The 27,500-nt window shown below is 36.9% G+C and overlaps 1 protein-coding gene across 3 annotated transcripts in view; it reads right to left on the bottom strand.

The window, feature by feature from the left end:
* exoc4 (exocyst complex component 4) overlaps nucleotides 1-27,500 on the bottom strand; it is a 238,876-nt gene that overhangs the window by 48,681 nt on the left and 162,695 nt on the right. The window contains exons 12-13 of one of the 3 annotated variants that reach the window (XM_004913052.4): nucleotides 25,790-26,009; nucleotides 5,983-6,119 (exon numbers count right to left, since the gene is read on the bottom strand). In XM_004913052.4, coding sequence (XP_004913109.2) covers nucleotides 5,983-6,119; nucleotides 25,790-26,009 — 357 coding nt within the window. Of the gene's footprint in view, nucleotides 1-5,982; nucleotides 6,120-21,413; nucleotides 21,444-23,139; nucleotides 23,218-25,789; nucleotides 26,010-27,500 lie in introns of those variants that run through there. The other 2 variants (XM_018092352.2, XM_018092351.2) reach the window with 2 other exon arrangements.

Below are 27,500 nucleotides of genomic sequence, written 5' to 3'. Positions count from 1 at the left end.
AAAGCGTTTGATACAGTACCTCACAGAAGGTTAATGATCAAATTGAGGAATATTGGCCTAGAACATAATATTTGTAATTGGATAGAAAACTGGCTGAAGGATAGAGTACAAAGAGTGGTGGTAAATGGAACATTTTCTAATTGGGCCAGTGTGGTTAGTGGAGAACCGCAGGGGTCAGTCCTTGGTCCTTTGCTTTTTAACTTGTTTATTAATGACCTGGAGGTGGGCATAGAGAGTACTGTTTCTATTTTTGCTGATGACACTAAATTGTGCAAAACTATAAGTTCCATGCAGGATGCTGCCTCTTTGCAGAGCGATTTGACAAAATTGGAAAACTGGGCAGCAAACTGGAAAATGAGGTTCAATGTTGGCAAGTGCAAAGTTATGCACTTTGGTAGGAATAATATAAACGCGAACTATCTACTGAATGGTAGTGTGTTGGGGGCATCCTTAATGGAGAAGGATCTAGGGGTTTTTATAGATCACAAGTTGTCTAATTCCAGGCAGTGTCATTCTGTGGCTACTACAGCAAATAAAGTGCTGTCTTGTATAAAAAAGGGCATTGACTCAAGGGATGAGGACATATTTTTGCCGCTTTATAGGTCCCTGGTAAGGCCTCGCCTTGAGTATGCAGTGCAGTTTTGGGCTCCAGTCCTTAAGAAGGATATTAATGAGCTGGAGAGAGTGCAGAGACGTGCAACTAAACTGGTAAAGGGGATGGAAGATTTAAGCTATGAGGTTAGACTGTCGAGGTTGGGGTTGTTTTCTCTGGAAAAGAGGCGCTTGCGAGGGGACATGATTACTCTGTACAAGTACATTAGAGGGGATTATAGGCAGTTGGGGGATGTTCTTTTTTCCCATAAAAACAATCAACGCACCAGAGGTCACCCCTATAGATTAGAGGAACAGAGCTTCCATTTGAAGCAGCGTAGGTGGTTTTTCACGGTGAGGGCAGTGAGGCTGTGGAATGCCCTTCCTAGTGATGTGGTAATGGCAGACTCTGTTAATGCCTTTAAGAGGGGCCTGGATGAGTTTTTGAACAAGCAGAATATCCAAGGCTATTGTGATACTAATATCTACAGTTAATATTACTGGTTGTATATATATAGTTTATGTATGTGAGTGTATAGATTGGTTAGTATAGGTTGTGTGCTGGGTTTACTCGGATGGGTTGAACTTGATGGACAATGGTCTTTTTTCAACCCCATGTAACTATGTAACTGATGAAATACATGGGCACTGGTACACCGTATAACAAATACATTATTACATTTCCTCTCCTTTGGGGTGCTCCAATGTGAGGAGCCCTTTTCTTCTCTATTCTTCTAATGTGCATGCCTTAAAGGAAAACTAAACCTTAAAAATAAATATGGCCAAAAATGCCATATTTAATATACTGCCCTTGCTGTACCAGCCTAAAGTTTCAGCTTCTCAATATCAGCAATGATCTATGTCTTTACAGTTGTCACAGGAGTTCCCCATCTTGGAAAGTGTCAGTGACACTCACATGCTCAGTAAGCTCTGAGCAGCCATTAGGGGTTGTCACAAATTATTAAGCAGAAAATGAGGTTGGCCTGTCATATAAGCTGATTCAACAAGGCTGATAATTACATTCCGATGCTGCTAACTGCACTGGTTTCAGACCTTCCGTGCCATATATGAAAAGATTTATTTTGTATATACAGTATATTGTGCATCTGTCCATAAGCTCAGTAAGCAGCACAGAGCATGTACAGGGGAATCAGCAGAAAAGAAGATGGGCAGCTACTGGGCATCTTTGGAGGCACAGATCTTCGTCTGTGGTTGCCTTGGGCTGGTACAGGAACCCAAAACATAACGTGCAACATTTTTGCTCTACTTTTTTAGTTATGCCTTAGTTCTCCTTTAAGGGGTTTATACAGTTATCTGAATGACCAGAACCTTGTTGAATGCAAGTAAACAGAGGCAATTACAAATACATACTTGCAAACAACCACAAAGGAACAACAATTCCTTTTTCTTCTCGTCAGTACCATGCTAGCTATTATGCAGACCTGAGGCAAATGATACCCAGTGATTCTCTAAAGGCTTGGAATGAGATTACATTACTTGTGCATTTGCAAATGTAAAATGAAATATCAAATTATTGGTGATAGCTTTTATTATTGGATTAGCTGACTATGCTGAGAGCATCATTGTTAATAGAAAATACAGAATGCAGGCTTCACACTGGCTGACATGATAATCACTCCGCGCACAATAATCCCCTCATGTGGAAAATGCACTCATTCAGTGGTATTGCTCGCATTATCCACCATGCCCTGTATTCCCTTACTGCACATTGGCCCAAAATCGCTCATTTATATGTGCTAAAATATCACAGCCATTCAGAAAGAAATGCATAGTGCACTGATCGCTAACCTGTAGAACTCCAGTTGTCTTTAAACCACAACTCCCACTATCTAAAGATAAACAGACTATTTCTGTGGAAAAATTTTACAGCATGTTATTTTAATTTATAAAGAAAAAACAATATACACATAGCTTTTACAATATATACAGTTTTAAAGAAAATACACATTAAGAAAGAATAGTAAAGTACCTGGTAACCCCAAAGTGCAACTTTCGGGGTTTTAAATAACCAAGTAAATTATCAGAGAGAGCACTCAGTCAAGTAAGCGTATGGCAAGTTTCCTCACGCTTTACATGGCTTCCCATGTTCCATAAGTTTAGTGAGTATTAGTGGGTGGCCTATTCTATGAATTCACTCATTCATAGTCTCTCTAATAAAAAGGCTGCAGTGGATGCTATGGGTTACTGCTCATGGGCAAATTTGCCTAGAGTGTATAAATGATCCCCATTCTTTTTCTTTGCTTATGTTCTGTTTTAATACTTTACATAATGTAAATATGTCCAAACTTTAACCAGGGGTGTAAGTGAAAGAGTGAGTTCACAAATGTTGCTTACTTTTAAGCAGGCTCAGAAAGACTGAGGCAGTGAGCAGCTAGGAAGGAAAACTACTAAAGGAATTTTATTGCCAATAGATTAGTCACAATAGTGCAAGCTAAAATACTATAGTTATTCTGTAGAAAGCTTTACATACCTGAGTTAACAGCCTAGGAAACTCCCTGTGTTTATTTAAGGTAGCAGCAGCCATTTTAGCTTGGCCTCAGTAACTTCTGTGCTACAGCTCTGGCTGCTGGTAGCTCAAATTACAGCAGAGAAGGGAGGACAAAGAAGGTATGAGGAAAGAGGAGCAAGCTGTGCAGACACATGCCGTGCCCTGAAGGATTTTTCTGAGAAAAGGAAGTCCAATACCGAAGAATATGTGTACAGAAAATAAGAAAAGAAATGCTGTTTCTTTTGATAGAGAAATGTTTAAGGCTGTATTTACATAGACCTTTCTGATAAAGCTTACTTAGTTAACCCTTATTTATCCTTTAAGTAACCCACATCATTATCCCTCTCCACCTTTCTGAAAGACAGGTGGATTTCCCACAGGGATAATGTTTATAGTGGATGATCTGTTCTGGGCGTTATTCACAACTGGGTAAAGTGATAGATTAAACCTTATTATAGCATTGAAGATAAAAAATTATGTAAGAACTTTTCTTTTGTTGCCATTTTAATTGGAGCACAAGTTCCCTCAAGTGAAGATGAAAAATGTAGTTGACAAAACAAAAGACAGGCAAGAAAGACTCCCACCTGATCAGTAGGAGCAAAAGCCACACACATTTACATATTAAATATGCGTTCAAAGAAGCTCTGATAAAGTACAGTTAACGCTTCATTTATAACCAGTGTTAAAGGGATTCGGTCATGATATTTATGGTGTACTTTTTATTTCTAAATTACACTGTTTACATAGCAAATAATTTACTTTAACATTCAAAATTTTATTCTTGAACCAAATGTATTTTTTTTTTTAGTTGTAATATTGGTGTGTAGGCAGCCATCTCAGTGCATTGTGCCTGAGTCTGAGCTTTCAGAAGGAGCCAGTGCTACACAATAGAACTGCTTTAAGATAACCTATTATTTTTCCTACTCCATGTAAATGTCCCAAGCTATTCTGATATCTAACACTTTTAGCAATACAGGTGTCAGGGAGCTGCTATCTTGCTACCTTCCCATTGTTCTGCTCATTGGCTGCTGGGAGGGGAGTGATATCACTCCAACTGGCAGAGCAGCAGTAAAGTGCGACTGAAGGTTATCAGAACACAGGTCACATGCTTGTGGCACCCTTGGAAACGCATAACATGGCTACACCCATGTAAAATTTCAAAATTAAAAAAATCTGTTTGTTTTTTTCGATTCAGGATTCTTCTGGAGAAGCTCTTTTAACTGATGCATTTTGGAAAAAAAAAACAATTTTTCCCATAATAGTATTCCTGTTAAGAACTAATACTTATCTAAATATTAATTCATATCACAAGTGGACTATTAAACTTTTTTTTTACCAAATTGGTATTTGTATGACTTGAAATTTAACTTTTAAATCTTTTTCCTTTATTTTATGATGAGCTGTCTATTCACTGGCTCAAATAATATGCACTTATGCATTCCATTGTTTCATGTGTGAGAACATCACCTCAAACGGGCTGAAGGGCAGAATAAAATGTTGTTTTGTTTTTTTATTTTTGGGATTGTCCAATAAAATATACTATTAGAAAATTATTGTTTTTGTGAAAAGGTTTTATGCACAATAGAACACCGATTTAATGTTTTCCAGGGAACAGCATCAAAACTGTAAATTCTGGGAAAGAATCGTCCCTTAGTCTCTTCAAAAGTAAACTCAAGGCCTACCTCTTGTAGCACTTGTATAACATCTGTGATACTGACACGAAAAAACTACTTTTCCAAATATGAATATACATAAAAAGCTACCTATAGGTCATGTTGACGGTTTTTCGCTGACAGGTTTGGTTTTGTAAGTAATTGTTACTTGAAATTCCTAAACCTGACTGTTTTGCCAACCTGACTGTCCCTTCCCAACCTGTCAGTTATAGCTTCTAAGGCTAACAGACAAATATGGCTGCCCCTCATAGAGGAACACAGGGGATCATACAGGTAATGTAAACACATTAGGCAAATAGTTTTATGGCAAAATTATAAAGTTCTTACAAAGACAATGTTATGATAGATGTAAAAAAAAGATTTACTTTCTGTTGTCAGTATCTCTTTAAAGCGGACCTGTCACCCTAAGAAATAAGTCCAAATTATTTTCTATATTGTTAGTTGAGCAAAATAAACGTTACTTACTCAATATAAATAATATAAATCTTGTTTCCTTCCATCTCGGAATTACTCAATCAAAGCAAGCAGGCAGGCACCATTTTGTGGGCACTGTTATTAAGACAAGCTTTTTATCATGCCAAAATCTAGTTTATGTGCCAGTATGGGGTGACCTGATGCCCATGCCCATGCACTGGCTACACAATTAGATGAGGAGGGAGGGGAAAGTGAGATGTGCAGTGACATCTACGTAGTGCTGAACGGAAAGCTAAAGTTAAGCTTTAGGCATAGAGGCGGGGCAAGCAATATATGAGTGACAGCTGTGATTTTTAAATGCCTTTATAATGGGTTTGGATGTGTTAATATAAAAATGAATTTGGGTTTCATGTTTAATTTGAACAGGACTTTTATTATACAGATTTTCATGACAGGTCCACTTTAATATGGGCTCTTAAGACTGATGCCAAACATAGCGTTTTCTCGGCAAATGGTCCCCATTGCTCCGTATGCAAGCAAATTTTTAGTGCGGCTTGGCCTCATCACAAATCCGGGCTTGCTTCTGTTGGCAGCTCACTTAGATTGTAGGCTCTCTGGAGCAGGGACTTTCTTCCCCGTATCTCTTTAACACATAGCACTTGAATGTAAACATTTTTTGTATTTATCTTTTAATTTATTGTTGCATTGACCCCTGTCTGTTCTATTAATGTACTGTCCTACTGAACATAAAAATATACACACATACAAATCTTAATAGAGAATTGTATATGTTACCTGAATGCAGCACTGCAGGTGTCCTTATATTCTTGTAGTTTCACACACACCATATTAAGGAACTGATCTGAGTATGCACTGAGGTCGCGCATCAAATTCATCAAATCCTGCACAGTTTTTTCCACAATAACTGTGCTCTGTAAAGAAAAAAAAAAATTTAATTAATTTGTTAATAATTGCATGTAAATACACAATGACCCCAAAAAACAAGAGCACATAACCTGTAATTCATCTTAAAACTTTTAAATTTTTTTAACTTTTTATATGTTTTAAAGGAAGGTGAAGAGCCAAAAATCATGTCAATTACACCCAACAATTAAGAGAACACACAGCAAGGTGTGTAAATAGCAATGTCCAATGATCGTTTTATTTGTGAAGCTAGCATAGGTGATTAGATAGTATTGCACTGAAGATGACCAGCTGAAAGGTATCCGTCCCTCTGGCAGTATTTCCTATATAGACTTAAAGGACATGTAAACCCCACACACAAAAATTTATTCAGTGAACAGCCTCTTTGAAATCTTTCAATACCTGCCATTCTGTCTTTCCAGAGGTTAATAGTAAGGCTGCAACATCTCCTTAATCACTTAGATTTCCTTCTCCTCCTGTAACCCACTCGCCCCCCCCTCAGGAATTTGTTTTGACTTCTGGCTTGTGGGCATGCTCAGTTGTTCTAAGCTCAGATTACTAAACACACCTTCCAGTCTAGCAGCCAGTGAAGAGATGGCATTGCTGGTTCCCATAGAAACTCAGCTCTAGCTGTTTGCTTCAATTTTTTTCTCCTGAGCTCAGCTTTACCTACAGTGCTTAAACAAAGCAGAACTTTTATCAAAGACATTTCTGCCTGTGTGAGCCTGTATTCTTGATGAAATGTATGCTGAATAAGGGTCTGTGTGTGTGTATGCTGTTTGCAGATTTAAATGTGATTATGTATCAGAGGAAAATGGCCACCGGGTGAAAGCTTCTATTTGCTTTAGGAAAATGTGATGGTGCTGGCAAGCGGAGGGGATATATGCAGTACAAGTGATGCCATTTGGGATGGTGCCCAACTGATATACATTGTAGGCAAATGTAGGCTTTACATGTCCTTTAAGTAGAAATTCAGAAGGTGGTGTCTTATCTACCAGATACCACAGCACTTTGTAAGGATCCTGACAGGTTTTAATCAACAACATGGTGTGTCAGTGTCAAAATCCAGAATGCGTCATTATCAAATGGCCCAACTGAAAATTCTTGGTAACGTTTATTTTTGACACACATGTAATTCACCAGCTGCCTTGTGAAAACCAAGGCACACTCATAGGCATGCATCAATGTTGAGCTAATTAGAGATGCTAAAATAAGAAATATGTGGATGCTGATAAAAGTATTCATCTTCATTACACATGACATTCAAAAGCAAATTCTGTTTCACATATGTAACAGCAAGCTGATGTAATGGGCACTAGCAAGGGCAATACCCCAAATATATTTCCAGAACACAAAGTAGCCGGATAGCAGAAAACAGAGAAAAAACATGATTGACTTACTCATCTCTTACTTACTCTACAACTCATGTTAAAGGACATAACAAACCTTAAATTACACATAAATATTACACAGAGGTATACAAAAAAGGTGAACAAAAGATATAAAATCAGACTCATGCCTTTTAGATGTAGCATAGTCCATATTTCAGTGAGAAGCAACAACAGTAAACTCTTTTTATGGAGAACTGCACTGTTCAGGGGTATAGTTTCCTTTAAGTTACCAGTGAGACTGACATAACAGACTCCAACACTGAATATGTCCCATTTTGCTTGATCTGAGGGTAATAAACTGGTGAACAACATTTCCATTTTTTCTATATCTATATTATACTTGTCTGAAGTGCAGTGCTGTACTGTGTTTGTAAAGAGTACTCATATCTTACATGCAAACAGAAGCATAGCAGAGATGTTTTGTATAATAAACTGTTTCCAGTTGTGCTTTACATTGCAGGTATTGGCACTTACCAGTCCAAAGGCAATATCCAGGTGCTAACCCAAAGAATGCATGCATGTATATATATGTATGGGGTTATGTGACTGGATAAGCCCATTATATGGTGATATTCAAACACCTACCTTGGGATTTTTATATATATATATATATATATATATTATATATATATATATATATATATATATATGAATTAACACTGTAATGTGCAACTACTAAACGCTATGTGAATGCTTTACACAGATGTATAGGCTGTATTGTGCTACTTTCCTGTAGAAGTTTATATACATTGATTGCTTAAATAGTACATGGCTTATGATGACAAAATTCTAGAATTGTGGCCATGTTAACTTGTTGCACATGTGTACTATTCTTTAATTACATAATGCTACTCCCTAGAAGGCAGAAAGCAATGAATCCCCAGTAAACCAGAAACCATTACTCATTCCCACAGCAACAGTGACAAGGTGCCTGCGACAGGGGGCTCCAGTGACCTGAGGTGGCAGCTCTCATTAGAAAGGAGATGCTCATCTATAAATCAACATGTCACCACAGTGAGATGCTTTTGCTGGCAGTATGCAAAAGATGGGAAGTTCTGCTTTATGCAGCTTCACCTGTCTGTGGGGAAGGTCTGCAGCTAATCATCCATTATGCATTGACACCTTCTCCTGACTCCGCATATTCCATTCTCCTTCAAGCAAAGGCTGTGAGATAGAGACTTCTGATTCAGCTGAAAGATAAGTAAACTTCTAACTCCTGAACTGCCATAGGACTATACATTTACAGCAGGATTTTGGCGAAAATGGTGTGTTATTCTATTTCTACCTTATTAACAAGGAAATGACCCTACATACAACTGCCTTACAAATAGCCTCCACAGGTGAAGCATAAATATAATGCCAAATTTTCTGTATAAAAACATCACATTAGAGGGGGACATTATTCAGGTTTTGAATCTAAAGAACATCTGTGAATATAAAGACTAAGGAGCAGTTTAAAGAAGTCAACATCAATCTAATACATGCATAGAAATAGGAAACAGAGCAATTTATCCAACTGTTTGGATGTCCTATTGGGCATTGGTGGTTTAATTACCAGAAAGCAGAAGATATATGAAACCACCCATGAAAATAATAATTATTTATAAATAATAGACTTCCTATACCAGTCAGATAAACTGAAGAAGCTGCTTGGGTGAGTGGTGAAACTTCCTTAGTGATTACTTAGCAAGTCCCGTTGCTTTAGATTTACTTATACTAGATATACCATGACCTGGATTCATGAAAATATTCATAGTCATATTTATAAATAACTGTATTTTGAATGTGTACCATTTGACCATATTTCAAGAGCACTGTATAACACTACCATGAATGTAAGGGTGTTACAAACCTCTCTATCAATTTTGTGCAGTTCTATCCAATACTCATTTTTTTATATTAGGGCTATGAGATATTTTATTCTTTAAATTTTAAATGTCCATATTTTCCTGATTTTTGTGCCATTACAGGACACTAATTAGAATTTTGTTTTCACTGAATGCCCACCTCCTCTCTTATTATAAAAAAAAGGCTATTTGTTCAGCACTCCTTATCTGCCTCAGAACAAACAAACCCATTCCTCTCTTTGAGCAGTTCTTTATCAGTGGGCTTTTCAGCTGACCTGCAATTCATTTTATCAGATACTTTTCTGCTCACCAGAACTAGGAAGTGCAAGAGTTAAGGTGGCCATACACGCACCGATATTATCGTACGAAACCTCGTTTCGTACGATAATCGGTGCGTGTATGGTATGTCAGCGAGCCGACCGATGTCGCAGGAAGCTGCTGAAATCGGTCGGCTCGTCGATCGGCCAGGTTAGAAAATTTTGATCGGGCGCCATAGAAGGCGCCTGACCAAAATTCTCCCTTCAGAGCTGAATCGGCAGAAGGAGGTAGAAATCCTATTGTTTCTACCTCCTTACCTGCCGATTCAGCCCTGAATGGTGTGTGGCGGATCTGACGATGTTTCGTGCGACCGATGGTCGTACGAAACATCGTCGGATCGCCACGTGTATGGCCAGCTTTAGGTGTCATTATCTTCTGTAGGCCCAGAAATAATAAAAACCATAGATTTTGTTCTTAAGTAAAATAATAAGCAAAAAGTATGTTCAGCACAAGCCCTATTTACTAAGCTCGTGATGAAATGGGGTGTATACTGTCCCTTTAATGATACAGCCAAAGTTACTTGTGTCATTATTACCATCAATGGATTCTCAAACACTTTGCAATATATATTTGTGGAGGAGAGAAGAGCAAATTCTTATATTTTACTGGACTTGAAATTCTGTGGCTTGTGTGGGAATTATCCTAGCACCTGGTCTGCATGTACTTTGCAAAAAAAAAACAAATGAGGCTTTTATGGAAAGTTTTTATGAAAGAAAATTGAATTCTAAGAAGGTTTTACATACATATGGATTAAACAAATTTTAATTGATTTTTATTTTATTTGTAAATTAAATAACAACTGCAAGATGTTTCTATCACAGTTTGTCGCACTACGGAAACTATTTGTCAGATATCAGGGCCTCCTCTAGTCAAGATTCCAAATCCAACAATGCCTTGCAAACTTCTCCTCAGGAATCACAAAGACATTCAACAGAATATCTTTTCTGGAAGCATAATTATCAAAGAGTGAAAAAAGAGTTAAGCACAGTGAAAATCTAAAGCTCTCTATTTGCTTGCATAGGATTTTAAGTCTGATCTATTTAACATTTGATAACAAGGTTAATAAAAAACCTTTACAAGTGAATAGGGAGTAGGAGATTTCCCCTCGGGTGAATTATGCTTCACAATATTATATATTATATGGCCCTTGGCTGGAGGAGAACTGACTACTGATAGATAGGGGAAAAGGGATTTCTTTATACAGCTCAGTGTTTTTTCTTCCTGTTTCGCTTCTGATCATCTGAACAGGTGAAATATGGGGAGACTTAAGGGCACTATTGAGACAACTGAAGGTATGCCTGCAGCTTGAGATTAACTCTTTACTAGCCTTTCCTTCTCCTTTAAAGTATTCTCCTGGCAGTTCAGGGACTGGCCAGTAGATGTCACTGTTCAGAAGCCTAAAAGCTATAGCACACCTGTGCGCTTTGGCTTTCTTCCTGGATTTTTCCCATAGTTAGGAAGCGAAAAAGTTTTGAGCCTAGGCAAAGCTAGACCTAGGTAGTGGTGAGGTTATTCTTTATTACAGAATGTTCCAGGTGTGTTAGATAGGAGTAGGTTAGCTAGTAAGCATCTTAAGGTCCACCAAGGAGATTTAGTAAGGATAACATTCCTGGGTGCACTACCCCAGAATAGGAACCAAATAAACAGACCTAGGAACTACTGTAGCTAGTTTTCACCTGAGAAGAACCTGGGAGTGACACATGAATTGAAATATTCCACTGTTCAATGACTGACCTCTGAGGGGCAAAACACTGGATGCTTGAATCTGCATTTGTGAGTATATAAGGGGTAATTGTATCCTCTCTCTTGTGCCTAGTACTCTGTAAGACCATTAATAAAGCATTGGTTGCTTAAAATTAAAATCTTTATGTTAATTCTTTTTGCAGAGACTCTTTAAATACAACTTTTTCACTTTAATGGATAAACAGTGCAATTACTTGAATCAGATATTATTTTGTCCTGTTTCTGAGATATATGGGAATATTGCACTATGTTTAGTTAAACAGGTCTGACTAAGTTCAGGACATTTATTTACTAAGAATAACCTTGCTTAAGAATTTACATAATAATGTGGAGAGGTATAAAGAAGTCTGAGAGAGGATATAAGGGGTAATTGTCTAGTTCTCTTAAAGACTCTAATGAGAATCCTTTTTATACCTCTCCACATTATAGCGATCTGCCACCATCAGCCAAGTCCTCAATATAGACCTGAAGACTGGCAGTTGCATAGCCTAGTATAAACATGTTACTCCTGTCTCTGGAGTAACATGTAAAGCTGGGCAAACAGTAAGGGGCAGATTTATGAAAACACGAGTTCGAATCCCGAATGGGAAAAATTCGAATTGGAAACGAAAATTTCTGAAGATCGCAAATATCACGAAAATGCTTACGCAAAAAATCGTATTAGTCACGATAATATCGTATTGGCGATCCGAAAGTCACGAAATTTTCGTACCGAACCATTGTAAACAGCGGCAGAGCCTTTCTGAATTTTTTGCGCGGGCGCTCTAAAGAATCGTGCGGCCGTGCGAAAAAGTCACGTGGCACGAAAAAATCTGCGAGTATACGCTCGGAGCGTTCGGGTCTTGGTAAATCTCCCCCTAAATCTGCTTGTTTGGCGAGGTCACAAAATAACCATATCTTATCCCGACATACCCACCTGAAGTGGGCAATATGGGGTTGATTCAATCGTTTAGGCCTTGGCCCAAACCAGTAAATGACAATGACATCAGTTCCCAGCAATTTCCATTAGGCAGGCTATTCTTTGCTGCACAAAGAAAGTTTACAGGTTTCAGTGAAACCATTAGGTAGGTATCTCAGTGCACGTTATAGTTTTATCACGTATGTAATTACCTGTGCAATAACTCAAAATAGTTTAATGTCCAAACTATCCGCTTGATAACAGTTCTAAATATTTTATGCTTTGAGAATGCTTTCAGTAAATCAGTGAAATTAATTATATGTATTGTTTACCTTGACTAGTGGCATATCTATAATGCAGTGAGCAATAAAAGAGAACATCACCTTCCAATTTTTCATTTCTCAGTTTGATAACAGCTTGATATTTAAACTAATGAATGAGGATATTAAAGTCTACTTTAAATTATTGAGGATATTACTGGTTGCTCATTATGAAGGATTTCATTTTTTCTCTTAACATACAAGCTACACAGTCAGCCTTCTTACATGATGGTGTTGGTAAAATTAAGAGAAGAAAGAGACACACCAGAAAATGGAATTAATTAATAATTAATTAATAATTATATTAAGAACAATGTTATAGTTTTAACAAGTTATTACAATTTGTTAATAGCATTAATAATAAGATGAGAAGGCATTTAGCATGTGCCAGAATCACTGGCATATGAGGAAATGATGAGGAACCTGCAGCTCCTCTTTACTTTCTGAAGTTGCCATTACTTTGGCTGTTGGCCCAAAAAAAATAAGATGGTGGCCATTCATGTCAAGTATGTCATTTTAGACTTTTCCTTATTAAACTTAACGTTTTGTAGATGGAACTGCTTTATAGAAAGTGTACATGCATACATGTTAATTATGGGTTCTACTGAAAGGGAATTATTCAGACATCTAGAAGAAAAATGGCAAACTGGACTACTGTAGGAGCAAGGGAGAGAAAGAGCCTGGGACAGTTGCTTACAACTTTGAGGTTACAGAGACATTAATTGAAATAACTTAAACACACATACACAGAGTAATACTAAGCTGCATTTTGGCAGCTCATGGTACTGGCTAAGAAGAAAACAATGAAATCTAGATGAGATACTGAAAATGTCAGAGACATGCCCCATGAGGTCTCTTTTAAACACAGAAATACCACCTCTGCTCCCAAGCTGCCCAAACCTGAACACAACACAAAATGCAAACACCGACTTCACACACTTGCCAATCAAGGTAATCGAAACCACATCACAAAAGACCTTTCCCCACTGAGAGTGGCCAGAGAGATTGCAATTTGTAGATGTGATACAAAAAAGGCAAGACCTGTCAGTCAACTGTGCTTATCACCACAACATACTGTAGTTGCCAGATATTTTACTAACATAAAAAAGAGGCCAAAATCACTGATAGAGAGAAAATCAACATATGAAAGAAAATGTACCACTAATGGGTTGTGTAGCAAATATCTATTTATAGGTATAGCCATACAAATGATATAGAGTAATACACAAAATTTAACTCATGTTGAATTTGGAAAGCTTGTTTTTAGCAGAGGGATACAATTGAATGCTTGAATGTATTTGCAGTACAGGTATGGAGCTCCAAATTAAAGAGAGCCTATCCCATAGACCCTATTTTTAAGGGGTGGTTCAACTTTATTACTGTTTGGAAATATATAAATATATACTTTCATTTAAATCATATTTGCAATTTGCTTTTATTAAAAAAAAATATAATTTCTAAAATAAAGATTGTGTTGCATAAAGTCTTGTTGCTGTGTCAGCCAGGGGATTGAAAATTGAGAGAGGGGCTGGCAATGCTCACTACTGTGCACCTTTATTGATCGGACTGGCTAAATCACATCATATCAGATCATAGATATGCAAACGAATTGAGCATGTGCAGTAGCGATATAGGCCTGCACTTTCTCAATTCCTTATTCCACTGCTTGTAACGTCAGAATGACCTTATACAGGACCATATACAGCCAGGGTTTAGACTGAGAAGAGAGACCTAGAGATCAGCACTTGAAAACTATATTTTTTTCTTTTAATTAAACCAAATTGCAAATATTACTATATCTATTTATATTTCAAAGATATAATAAAAGGTGAATCACTCCTTTAATTAATTTATTCAGTTTTTTACAAATTATTTTCTTTTTCTCTATACAGGTATAGGACCCATTATCCGGAAACCCGTTATACAGAAAGCTCCGAATTACCGAAAGCCCGTCTTCCATAGACTCCATTTTAATCAAATAATTTAGAATTTTAAAACTGATTTCCTTTTTCTCTGTAATAATAAAACAGTACCTTGTACTTGATCCCAACTAAGATATAAATAATCCTTATTGGATGCAAAACAATCCTATTGGGTTTAATAAATGTTTTACTGATTTTTTAGTAGACTTAAGGTGTGGAGATCCAAATTACAGAAAGACCCCTTATCCGGAATACCCTTGGTCCTGAGCATTCTGGATAACGGGTCCTATACCTGTAATAATAAAAAGTAACTTGTACATCCCAACTAAGATATAATCAATCCTTATTAGAGGCAAAACAATGCTACTGGGTATATTTAATGTTTATATAATCTTATAGTAAACTTAAAACAGTAAATGTAAGGCGATCCAAATTATGGAGAGAGTCCTCCAGGACCCCAGGTCCCAAGCATTCTGGATAACAGGTCCCATGCCTGTATTACATGTAACTATTTATGATATCTTTCTTCCTAAACTAGTGTAGGTTAGCCAGAAGGCAGTTAGTACATTATGTGCAGATAGATGCTATCTGTGTCTGCAAAAGAAGGGACAGCATGACAGTAGGACATGGGCATACACATGGCCTTCATTTCAACCAGCACAATGGTAAGCACAAATAGGTTTAACATGTAAAGGGAGCCCTGTGCAAGGTCTGCTCAAGGCAGGAATTTGGTACGTTAACCGAATACACTTTAAAAATACTTCATTAAGTTTAAAGTTAAAGTTGCTACATTCATTTTCAATGAGGCTAAAAAACTTGAATGTTTTCAAAAACTGGGACAATAAATACATTAATAAAGTTATTGAATATTCCCACTAACACAACCTCACCAGCTTTTACTTGTCAAGGCTCTTTATTAAATTTTTGCAGTTCTTTTCTTTAATACATACTGATAAATATTTTCATTAGAAAAGAAATAATTTTCATTAGAAATGCTCTATTTAATTGAATATGGCCAGTGAAACAATAATTTAATATCTAAAGCCTCTTCTACCTGGAACTGTAGTCTAAGGGGCACATTTAACAAAGTAGTAAGTTTTTATACTGTGCGTATTTTTTGTGACTTCTTTGTTAATTTCCGTGACTTTTTTGTACTTTGCGACAATTTACGCGACAAAAATCAAAAGTTTCGGATTCATTAAAGCTTCGTCATCGTGACTTCCTTGGACCAGGTTGGAGCTGCAGAGTGCCATTGAGTCTTATGGAAGGCTTCCAAAAACATGCACAGAAGGATCATAGTCAGAAAGGTTTTCCCGCCGTTAACTATCGTTCGGATATGAAAATTCTGTGACTTTCGGATCGCCAATATGTTATGACTGTGACTATTACGATTTTTTCGTAAGCATTTGTGACATTTTCAATCATCAGAAATTATCGTATCTAATCCGAATTTTACCCATTTCTGGATTCGAACTTGTACTTTAATGAATCTGCCCCTAGATGTTCTAAAGCTAGTTTTTTTTAATAGCAATGCAAAAATGTTAGTATAAATGTAAAAAGAGCAATGAAACTTCTTTTGAAGAAACATTAACGTAAAAGTGTTTTTAGCAATGTATTTTTCTTTAAGTTGGCACTGACCACTGCAACGTGTTTATGCAAAATGTTGATGATCTTTTTTAATAATATCATAGGTACACACAACAAATGAGTTAAATATCACTGCATTCATTACTACTGCTCTTCTGTAGAATTTTGAAATACTATGGGTTAACAGTTTATCTTGGCAAAATAATACTCTTCTCTTCACAGTTTGGTATAAACATTCCTCAAATCAATTTTCTCATCTCAGGTCAACACATCTTTGAAGATGGAGCTGCATTTTCTCCCTTCAAATATTTGGCTGCATACAGTGGCAAAAATAAATCAAATCCCTGAGGGTTCAAATTGCCTTTTTCCTTTGCCATTTCATCAACCCTGATAAGAAGCAATGTCAGGATTCATTTAAAGGTGTTCCCTCTCTTTGTACATTTATATGTGATGTGGGAGGAAGGTGTGAATGGCAAATTTCCCTGACTTTCTGCCTTCAATGCATTTGACAGCAGGATACAAAAAGGAGATTATTTGGAAGCTCTAACTAAGGTTGATGCATACCAAGCCAAGAGAGTATATCCATCGAGTGTATCTTGGTGAAATAAAGGCCCAAAGCAGAAATCTTTATATATTATGCTGAATTAAAAAAAAAAAAAAAAAGATATACTTTAGCATGGTCTGAACAAGAATTATACAATGTGAGCATAATAACATGGGTTTCCATGGATAATTATCAACATATAATAAATATCATTCAGCACAGCGCCAAGCATTAGCTGGACTGGTCTAAAAATTGCTGCTACTGGACTTTGCAGCAGTGGACATGCTACTTTAGAATGATGAAAAATTGCTCTTGTGGCTGAACAGAAGCAAATAATAATATGACAACATTTTCCAGAAGAATATAATTTAATACAGCAGCAACAAGATGATGATCTCCATAACAATATTGGTTTAGAAATGATACGTAGGACAGTCAGGTGTGCAGATACTTTTATATCATACTGTTTTATTTCATACTACTAAAGCTGACATTTTTATTTTTGATTACTGGTTGAATAATTATTAAGCTTTATCTATAAAACTCAAAAACAATGCAGCAGAACTACTTGTACAATGATTTTAACCCATTAGGATGCAACCAGCAAAGAGTATTGCTTGAGACATTTAGTTTCCTGCACACCATATACAAAAAACACAAGTAAGAATATTGCACAGCTGTTAAAATGTAATGCACTATATGCTGATGAAGCAGAGACATCTGGTTAAGATGAGAAAGCAATATAAATTACAGTTGTGGCATGCGCAACAAAAACTTTAAGGGAGAACTAAACCTCAAAAAAGAATTAGGTTAGACATGCAGGACTTGATGGTTTATTTACAAAATCCTGTCACAAAATCTTGCCCTTTAATGATCATTTATAGAGCACTTGGAGCAGGGAATCTGAGCATAATGGGCAAGGCACAGAACCTCTGACACAATCCAGCTCTGTACATACTGTTTTCCATTGGAAGAAAATAAGGAGAGGGCTCTGCACCCCCTGAGTCTCCATAACCTGGTTGTCTGAATGATGCAAACATAGAAGGGTGGGACAGGGTACATGTATGTGCCCCCAGCCTGGCCTCATGAATACAGGGCTGCCAAATTAATGAGGTCCTTGCACTCCAAAGACCCGCAACTTTGGGTAATAATCACAAGGTAGTGTTATAAGTGTGGAAAAACATGGTGGTTTGTGCATGTACTCTGCGCCCTCTCCCACTTTTTGTAAATTAGTCATGTAATGCTTTGGGTATTATAAACAGCACAAGGTTACCATAGCCCATGGCTTTTTAGCAGGGGATGGAAGATGTAAACTATGAGGTTAGACTGTCATGGTTGGGGTTATTTTCTCTGGAAAAAAGATGCTTGCGAGGGGACATGATTACTCTGTACATAAGTACATTAAAGGGGATTATAGGCAGATAGGGGGTGTCCTTTTTTGCCCCATAAAAACGACCAGCGCACCAGAGGCCACTCCTTTAGATTAGAGGGCAGAAACTTTCATTTGAAGCAGCGTAAGTGTTTTTTTACGGTAAAGGCAGTGAGGTTGGGGAATGCCCTTCCTAGTGATGTTGTAATGGCAGATTCTGTTAATACCTTTAAAAGGGGCTTGGGTGATTTCTTGAATAAGCATAGTATCCTAGGCTATTGTGATACTGAAATCTACAGTTAGTATTGATGTTGGTATATATGGTTTATGTATGTGAGTGTATACAAAGGTCAGTATAGGTTGTGTGTGCTGGGTTTAATTGAAAGGGTTGAACCTGATGGACTCTAGTCCTTTTTCAACCCTATGTAACTAAAGCTTATGTTAGTTATTTCAGCTTTAAGACAAACTTGCTATTTACTGCATATATTGGTAGTAAAAAACTTACTGATAACTAATTAATAATATTCACAATACAGAAAGCACAGCACAAAATAAATGCATTCTGCATCATTACTGATTTATAATCAGCCCAGTAGTGTCAGCTGCTATGACAAATGTAACCTCACTTTCTGCTAATGTTTTGCTGATTTTCATCAAGCACTAATCTTTGCTTCTCAACAGCTACCTAGTGCCCAATAAGGATATGAAATATTGCTACTACTCAAAAGACAAAATCAGAAGATGGAGAACTGCTGTGGAAAACTTTGAAGACATGGACCATTACTGAACATTACTGTTATACAGTTGCTGAACCTCAGGACTGGTATACAAAATACAGCATTTCTAGCCATATCCTTTTTGGCAAATGAAAAGATTGTGCAGTGTGGAGTAGTTGTTTAAGGCTAGTGCCATACAGGATCTGCAGAAACAACACAGGCCAAGAATAAGCCCCTAATCTGGCACTAGTCAGCTACCTTGCCTGCACCCATAAGCACTGTCTTCGTCTGGATGCAGGCAAACGTAGAATAGCTCAGAGTTAACTGCTCATGTATGCACATAGTGTATCCACATAGTGTGGCTTCACTCTGGCCAACGCAGTGGCTCCGTATGCAGACACAACTACCAGATTTTTTTTAGCATAGGGGCAGATTATTGGCCTACATTTATCTGCAGGCAGAGAATCCACCCAGTGTGGCAGTAGTCTAATGGGTGGTAAGAAGGAAGAGGTATTGGGTGTGTATTAGGTGGAAAGACAGAGGAAATAACTGTACATAACACAGGGTCATTGGTTGGGACTATATTGCTATAGCTAAAGAACATTCTTCTTTTCCATCTGTAGCTATGATAGCCATCATCTTAGAAGTTGAGTGCTGTCATCCAAAGTACATAAAAAGCATAATGTTCATATTGTTGGTAATATAGCTGTGAAAAGGTTATAAAACCAATGTCTTGCCGTCACTAAACTATACAGAGGGGAACTATTGATTACAACTCCATTTGACAACTGCAACAACATTAATGCCTGGATCTGCAGAAATGAGAATTCACACGGGTTCCACCAAGACAAGAAAATCAATGTGTCAACCAAGAAAGAAACGCAGGCACGGGCTGTCCATCAAATGGAACGCAGAATACTGCCAGCCAAATAATCTACAGAGAAACTTTTGTTCAATTTACTGTGTATCCTGCTGCTGATTAAACAGTTCCTACTTAAACTGCATATTTTGTACTGCAATATAGTGGGGTTTAAGCAATAGCTGTTACATCCACCCACAAGCCCTTCAGTTGTTTTCAGATGCAAGTATATTTAAAAGTGAACTTTTGTAGCTTTCTTCTTCCATGGAGGCATCATTTTACCCATGGTAAATGTGCCATAACTTTTCTGAATCCAAATCTTTCCAAATCCCCAGCCTTTGCGTGTCTTATTCCCCTTTGTACTGTAAGCTCCTATGAGCAGAATCCTCCTGTATTGGTCAGTATTAGTATGTAATCTGAATGTATGATGTATACACCCTTCTGCAGAATATGTTGGTGCTTTATCAATAAGACCAATACAAAACTAAAGGGTCTTTCACTAATTTGAATCTCCTTGCCTTGTCTATTAAAAAATAATTTAAAGGGATGCTGTCATGGTTTCCATGGTGTAAATTTTATTTCTAAATTACACTGTTTAGATAGCAAATTATTCACTCTACCACTTAAAATGTTATTTGTGAACCAACAAATGTATTTCTTGTTGTTGCAATATTGGTGTGTAGGCATCCATCTGAGTGCATTGTTCCTGAGTCTGAGCTTTGAGAAGGAGCCATTAGAACTGCTTTCAGATAAACTATTGTTTCTCCTACTCCCATGTAACAGGAGGAGTCCCAAGCCGGACTTGGATTTCTTACTATTGAGTGCTATTCTGATATCTACTGGGAGCTGCTATCTTGCTACCTTCCCATTGTTCTGCTGATTGGCTGCTGGGTGGGGGGTGATATCACTCCAACTTGCAGCTCAGCAGTTAAGTGTGACTGAAGTTTATCAGAGGACAGGTCACCCTGGAAAATATTACAAAATTAAATCTAAAAAAAAAAAAATCTGTTTGCATTTTTGAAAAATGTATTTCAATGCAGGATTCTGCCGGAGAAGCTCTATTACCTAATGCATTTTGAAAAAAACATGTTTTCCCATGACAGTCTTCCTTTAAACATTAATTAAACCTAATAGGATTGTTTTGCCTCCAATAAGGATTATTTATATCTAGTTATTATTATCTAGTTATCAAATACAAGGTACTGTTTTATTTTTACAGAGGAAAAGGAAATAATTGTTAAAAAAATGAATTATTTGGTTAAACTATAGTCTAGTCTAGTCTATAGGAGATGGCCTTCCTGCAATTCAGAGCTTTCTGGATAACAGGTTTCCAGATAACAGATCTCATACCTGTAACAATTACAATAAAAAATGAAATGACGAGAGCAAATGACATATAGTAACAATAAAACATTTGCTTATAGAATACTCAGCTTACTGTAAGTATAAGCACAGCAACTGAGCTGCCTCCATGTTAGGAATGGCAACTAAGAACTGGTGCTGGTTATAAATGAGCACAATGCATGAAACATTTTCTAGTTAACAAAACTGCCTCGTGTTATCAAGCACGCACATTTTTCATAATGAAATTATTACTTTCCTATCATCATTTTATTAGCATACTGTAAACAGACTGCCGCCTGAGTGTGTAATCACCCAGCGTGAGAACTGATCTAGTGTTTTATAATAGCAGCCATAAGAAAATAATTTAATAACAATTTCACAACAAGAAATGTCTTCATGTTTCGAAATGATAAGCATTTGGGTCTGAGGCAAAACCAATCAGTCCAACGCACACTGGCATTAAGAAAAAGATACCTGCAGGGAGAAGAGAGGGATGGTGTATTTGATATATGGACTTGCAAAGCCTGACCTCACACACATACAGAAAATCCATTTCTTGTTAATTGACACATGTGTGCACAAACTCACACCACTTTAAGATTTAATTTCTGTTCATGCCTATAACCATGACCTTTATGTTAGCTTCAACTATATTAAAGTCGGCACACTCTATACTGTAATATATGAAGCTTAACCCTCCCTCTGTAAAGCGACTGGGGACATTTTGGTGCCACGTACTGAATAGCATCATTCATTTAAATGAAATATTGAATATACTTCACAACTAACATTTCTGCCAGCAACATAGATTCTACATTTTTAACAGTGGAAGGGTTAAACCCCTTATATAGCTTGAGAAAAGGTCAATGTGGACCTGAAAAATTACTATCTGCAATTTGTGCCAAAAATGTGAAATAAAGGCATTAGGGGCAAGGGGTTAGAATAATTTCCAACTTTAAACAACAGAATGCAATAAAAATGGCAAAAAATTGGGGCCTATAGTATGTTCTGGCAGCACTGGGACAATTCCCCATTCCCCTTAAATTCCTACCAGCCTAAAAATCTGTAATGAGTAGACAGTAGCATATGTGTGAGCAGAATGTGAGCCCAGTAATAAAAGGTGGCCAGAAAAGATTGCAAAGAATTCAAGCAGAGCTAGAATTGCTGCAGCTACACCTGTTCAACAGGGTCACTCTGTGCAACAAATCTTTGCTTATGGGAAAAAAATATATATAAATATATTATAAATAAGGATAAGATTTTGCTGTGCCTATAAAGCTGCTATAGACATAGAATCACAGTCACGCAGCATGAGATAACAAATGTTTTTAATAAAATGCAGGAGGTACCCAGCTGCTTCAGTATCATGACATGCATTTCTGTACACAGGCACAAAAAAACTAACTTACAAAACTACTCTAAAATATAATGTATAATTATGAAAATGGATAGTTATCTTCATAAATTAACCCTCATGTGCACCTATCTAACTTTGTCTTGCCACATATAACTTCTATAAAAGTATAACATAAAATATATTACATTTATAACATGTATAACCATTGCCAAATCACAAGTCGCAAATAGCAAGTGACAAATGCTTCATTTTGTACTTGCTTGTACATACCAAAGGAGGGGTTGGTGACCCCCAAATCTACCAGGATTCCTCAGAACTGGAGGATTATTTTATAAAGTACTGTTGAACAGCAGGCAATTTCCTGAAAGTCTTCTTCCACTTTAAGGTAAAAAATTGGTAATAATGTCTGTAAAGTAATTTTTTTGTTACGTGATATGTATTGGCTTTCATTTGATTCACTGTAGGGCAAAAGTCATTCTGAAGAGCTGTTCAAGCAGATTAAAGCCATTTGACACAAAATTATAAAGCACAATTTATAAAGCACAAATAAATAACAAAATGTAAAATAAACAGTATTTATTGCTATTCATACTTATGCTTTTCTGGAAAATATCCAATGAATCTACCACTTCAGCTTTTTCTCAAAGGGCATTCTATTATGACATGGATAATACTTTCATACTCTCATAGCTCTCTGCTTCTGTATGAATGCAAAAACCCTAGCTAAAATTTCTAGATATTTAGTATACAAACATAATTGTTTTAGTGGTGTTACTGATAACCCTTGAGCTTATTTATTACCCTTTAATTAAAATATGTATCCAAGCATGGAAGCCATCATGGGGATACAGCAGTTACCTCTGTAGGGGGTCCAGTCCAATCTATGGGACCCTGAAAGCAAATATTTAGTTGTTTACTTTATGGAACAGAGCACAAAAAATACAAAATGTCACACTTGTAAAGTGACCCAGATGAAAAAAGTATGTTTCTGATCGGAATGCAACAATTAAACTATATGGGAGACTATGAAGGTTAGTGTTGGGGTTGTTTTCTCTGGAGAAGAGAGACTTGCAAGGGAACATGATTACTCTTAACAAGCAATTTAGAGAATATCATAAAGTAAGAGTTCTTTTTCCACATAAAAAAAGAACAAGAGGCAATCCTTTTAGGGTGACCTCTCTAATGTCAGAGGCACAGCCTTGGTTTCCCTCCACCTGTGTTTTCTTTGCAGATGGAGAGAAGCCAATGCACTCCCCCTCTGCTTCACTGTGTCTCTTCACTGACAGGCATATGTGCCAAAACCTGGAAAAGGTATTGGCGCAGAAGGTAAAACTATGCGTTTCCTATCTAATATCTGCCTGTATGTCTGCACTAGAACTATAATTCAGGAACCAACTTTCATTTGAAGCAGCAAATAATGGTTCTTAGCAGGGAGAGCATTGATGTTGTTAAATATTAATGAATTTTAGATAGATCTTACTATACAATTTTTTTAAAATGTCCACTAAAGATTAATTTCTTTAAAAGCAAAAGTATAAGTTAAGAGAAGGAACTAGTCACCAGACAAAATATTTCCCAAAGATAAAAAAAACATGATAATAAATAGAGACAGCAGTAAAATGCAAACCAGCCATCACTTGATCACTCTCAGAAATGAATTTTGTGGGCAGAAAGTCAGTGAGGACAATGATCTAATTTATAGTTGTAGATAATATGATAAAGAACAACTCTTGTTAGGTCTCTGAAAAACAAATGTTTCCTTCTAATTTATGGTATCCAGGCATAGATATAACATACAATTACTATTGATCTAGTTAGGCACAGTGGCAGGTCAGTCTTTTTCTATGTGTCAAACCTGATAGCAAGTACGCTCCATCGCCATTCATTCGAAAACACACTTCTCCGTAGGTAAATGAAAACATAAATATATCTTAGCGGCCTCAAAGTGTAATTACTAGGGGGATTTAAGTCAACATCATTTTAAGAATGTAACGTTCCATAAAAGTAAATTGCAAAATGGCAATTAAAGCAAGCACTGAAATGTCACAACAAAAGACTTAAAAGGATTAATTCTACAGTAAAAGTAAGAAATTCAATGGTGAAATGAAAACATTTTATCATATCGTATGCAATAAATGCTTACTGCTCAGGTCAGAGCAGAAAAAGTTCTTATCAACCCCAAATCAAAAGCCAGGGACTGGTTGACTGCTCTCTTGTCCTACCAACATATCAACAAACAGATTAACTAATTGTAGTATAATCATCATTATTTTTGGGAAGAGGAAAGGAAAAAACACAGGCCAATAAAAGGTGATGATTGGTCATTCCAGTCTGAGTTAGCTGCTTAATGGCTTGTGAATGTGGCCCATGGAGAGCCTGCAGAACTGATATCTGGCCAACAATCAGCCAAAAATCTTGATAAGGTTTAAACCCCTTCTGATGAGAAACACATCAGGAAATTGGTGTAATCATTGTCTGGGGGGGGGGGTCCCCATAGGACTGCTGTATGGGCCAAACAGTGGCCCAGTGCATGAGGAGGGCAAACTGGGCTAAGATGTGCTAATTTGATGCCAATGAGCAGATCTCAATATGTATAGCCATCTTAAAGGAGAACTATAGCTTAACAAAAAAGTAGGGTAGAAATGCTGTACATCAAAAGAAAAAGTTATAAAGTAATTTCAAATGCAACATAACTCACAATTTTTGTCACTGCAAATATGTCTCATACTATAACCTTACATAGTGTAACTCTGCCTCATAATGTGATGTATATAAGCTGAAACTACTGTAAACTGTTTTATCAATAAACTTGCCTGAATTAAAAAAAAAAAAAAGAAAAGAAATGCTGTACATTATGTTTTAGAATTCTGTACCAGCCCAAAGCAACCAACGATATTTAGCAGGGAGGATCTGTGCCTCCAAAGATGCCTCCAGTAGTTTCTTATCTTCTTTTCGTCTGATTCACTGCACATGCTCTGTGCTACTGCCAGTTACTGAGCTTAGAGACTGACTCACAATATACTATAGAGAATATAAATGTCATAACATTACTTTTATCAAGATGCTGAACCTTTGGGCTGGTGCAGTTAGTTCAGTATATAAAATTTTGATTTTAGGTTTTTGTTTTTTTTTTACTAGGTACCGCAACAGTGATAACAGATAACTATGATGCTATGCCCCCCTGCATTGTATTATGAAGTTCTTATTTTGAAGTAATCTTTAGTACCTTCTGCCACTTTTTTAGTTACTTAAAAACTTCTGTGCAGTTTTTTTTTTACAATTAAATGCCATGGTGGCCAATGTGAATTAAACTAAAATGTTGCCAACAGTGTTAACTAAAGTAGCTCTAAAATTATTCACAAAGAGGCCCAAAAATATATTATTTTTGGTACAGACAATCCCTATATACTACTGTTCTTATAGTATTTTCCATGAAAACATAAAAAAGGGTTACAATAAATACCTGCAGGAGTGGACGCTGGACTCCAAGAGTTTTCATGGTGTCAGCACTTGCCAATATTTTCAAAGGATCAGACACCTTTGTGACACCTTCTATCTCTTTGTTGATTTCTGCTAACACCTGATGGAGGAAGATGTTTTTGATATACATAGTTAGGAACTCTCGCAGAGGGCACTGCTTAGCTGGGCCTAGCCCCATGGCATGCTCAATCTCTTGTATAAATCTGCAAAAGAAAAACAAAAAAAAGAGACAGTGAATGGAAGAGTTAATACAACAGTAAAACAATGTAATTGCAGTTATAGGGCTCAAGTGCATCCACAAATACAGCTGCGGTTTCTGCACATTCTTGCAGTCAGTTGCGTGATAAACCGCTTTCATTAAAGGAACTTGTGCCAAAATATGCTCCATGCACTTCCATATAGTTGTGCTCAGCAAATCTGTCCTTCCTGTCTTCCATTCCAAATGGAACGCTACTGTGCCTATTGATGCAAAGGAACCCTGGAGCTACGGTCACCTCCTAACCGAACACTGGAAAGGATGCCAGGCAACCTTAGAAAATATTTGCAGCAACTGTACCCAATTTGCGATGAAGAGCAAGCTATTTCACATCAATTTTGGCAAAATTTTGCTTCAAAATTGGAGCATTTACCCTTTGTGACTGCAATAACACATGAATTCTAGGAAATAGCTGCATTGTGGGGGAAAAAATGGTGATTGCACGCAAAATTCTAATTTACTCAGCGCACTTGCAGACGTATATGTGCCCTTATATGTGTGCCATCATACAAACATATTACATAAGTAGGGATGCACCAAACCCATTTTTTTGGGTTCGGCCAAACCCCTGAACCCACCCTGATGGATTCTGCCGAATCACGAACCAAATCCTAATTAGCATATGCTAATTGGAATTGGGGAGGGTTAAAATTGGAAATAGCTACCATTTAACCCTTCCAAATGCTAATTAGCATTTGCTAATTTATGCTAATTAGAATTCAGATTCAGTTCGGCCGGGACCGTGGTTTTGGTCGAAACCGAATACTTCAAAAAGAGGCTGGATTCAGCCCGAATCCCGAACCAAATCTGGGATTCGGTGCATCCCTATACATAAGCAAAACAGGACTGGAATGGAAATAGTCACATGACTGCCATATAGATCCTATGTGCATGAATTAAATGTGACACTGCTTTACACAGTATTACAGATTATTAATAATTGATATAATTCTTAATTTATATAAAAGTTAATATTAGAACACATTATATTCTGACAAAGAGTGTCACTGACAAAGGATACTATATCAAATGGCTGAATAGTTTCTCACAGGTGGGTATTACTATGTTCTTCTAAGACAAGAAGTAGTAATAATAACCTAACAAAGTACTCAGTCAGCTTTTTGGTTGCTAAGATTGATGTCTTACATGTTTTGTGCATGTCTGCCTATGATTAAGTGCTAAGTGCACAAAATCTGTAAGGCTATCATGTATTTTATTTGCTTCAAAAAAAGCTTGTGGTTTCCTTTACCTTGACTGTTCATGGGATTCGTGAGTGCCTGCCATACTGTGAAGTTAATCTTCTCAAGCTGTAGGTCTGGGGCATGCTCACCTGGACCCCAAGTGTATACTGGTAAACTAATCCACTATTATTATGTACAGTATTTTCACTAAATGCTTATGTTACAATGCTAAGACTTATAGCCTAGTAAACAGAGAG

This window comes from Xenopus tropicalis, chromosome 3 (genome assembly GCF_000004195.4).
Source record: "Xenopus tropicalis strain Nigerian chromosome 3, UCB_Xtro_10.0, whole genome shotgun sequence".
NCBI lineage: Eukaryota > Metazoa > Chordata > Amphibia > Anura > Pipidae > Xenopus > Xenopus tropicalis.
This window is presented reverse-complemented; position numbering and strand designations above follow the sequence as displayed.